Source organism: Epinephelus moara, chromosome 11 (genome assembly GCF_006386435.1).
Source record: "Epinephelus moara isolate mb chromosome 11, YSFRI_EMoa_1.0, whole genome shotgun sequence".
Lineage (NCBI taxonomy): Eukaryota > Metazoa > Chordata > Actinopteri > Perciformes > Serranidae > Epinephelus > Epinephelus moara.
In genome coordinates this window covers 37,583,803-37,584,865 of record NC_065516.1, presented here as the reverse complement: position 1 = coordinate 37,584,865, position 1,063 = coordinate 37,583,803, and the positions used below count along the sequence as shown (strand labels likewise).

Below are 1,063 nucleotides of genomic sequence, written 5' to 3'. Positions count from 1 at the left end.
GCTTTCATGTGATATGCGTGGCATTTCTGTGCGAGCCTGCGTTCGCGAGTAATCCATCCAAGAGTAATGTGTGTGCAAAGCTGTATGAAAGCTCTGTTATACATCATTTTAGTGTAACTTTATCATTTTTTTCGCTGTGAAAACATTGGATTACCGACAAGTGCTTGGCTACAGTTCCGCTGTTTCACGTGATATGCGTGGCTTCTCGCTATGACGCACGGTCGTGGAGAAAATCCACAGAGAAGAACGGGTGTGAATTTGGACACACTATGCGTCGTTCGGGCCCATAGGGTTAAGCTCCGCCCCTTTGTTACTGTGTTAATCAAACTTTCTTATGACCACAACAGTGACATCACACTCACCTGAAGGAGGCTAGGCTGCCGTCAGTCCAGTGGTAGAGCTGCGGACAGGAAGTAAAGGTGTTGCTGAGTTCAGGATGAGTCTGATCGACTCCATCCGCCCGAGTCAGACCGATCCAGAAATCACCATCTGCTATACCGCCTCCTCCTGCACCTCCTCCTGCACCTCCCACTGCTCCTGAACGCAGCTCCTGGAGACAGGAAGGAGGAGGAGATGAAGATGACTAGGGGTGCGTTCAGCCCCAACAAAACATTGAACATCCTGATGTGTTGCAACTATAGCAGCTGAGAAGGTCATTCTTTGTGTTCTCTTCAGATGAGATCACACTAAACATGCTTAACGTTAGAGTCACCATCCAAAATGAGCCCTTCCTCAGTCCCGCCGCTTTTCATTCTGTGCTCCAATAACAGTTGAGCAACCTGCGAACCCGGGTACCCTGCTACCGTGATTTACTACATGCCAGGCTCTGCGTTGAAAAGAACATTTTCACAGACATTGTTTATAGTCACATATTAAGTTAGCTAATTTTAGCAAAAGGCTAGCTAACTAGCTAGTTAACATGTAGCCACATCAACAGGAGTTAGCCTGATGTCATATCACCATCATACATCCCACAGTACCCCCCACAGTACCCCCCACAGGACTCCCCACAGTACCCCCCACAGGACTTCCCACAGTACCCCCTGGGAATGGCTCGGGATCC

The 1,063-nt window shown here is 48.7% G+C and overlaps 1 protein-coding gene across 1 annotated transcript in view; it reads right to left on the bottom strand.

The window, feature by feature from the left end:
* Positions 1 to 1,063, bottom strand: part of chodl (chondrolectin) — an 18,267-nt gene that overhangs the window by 10,239 nt on the left and 6,965 nt on the right. The window contains exon 3 of the mRNA XM_050056733.1: positions 363 to 550. Within this exon, the coding sequence (XP_049912690.1) occupies positions 363 to 550 (188 nt within the window). The remainder of the gene's footprint in view (positions 1 to 362; positions 551 to 1,063) is intronic.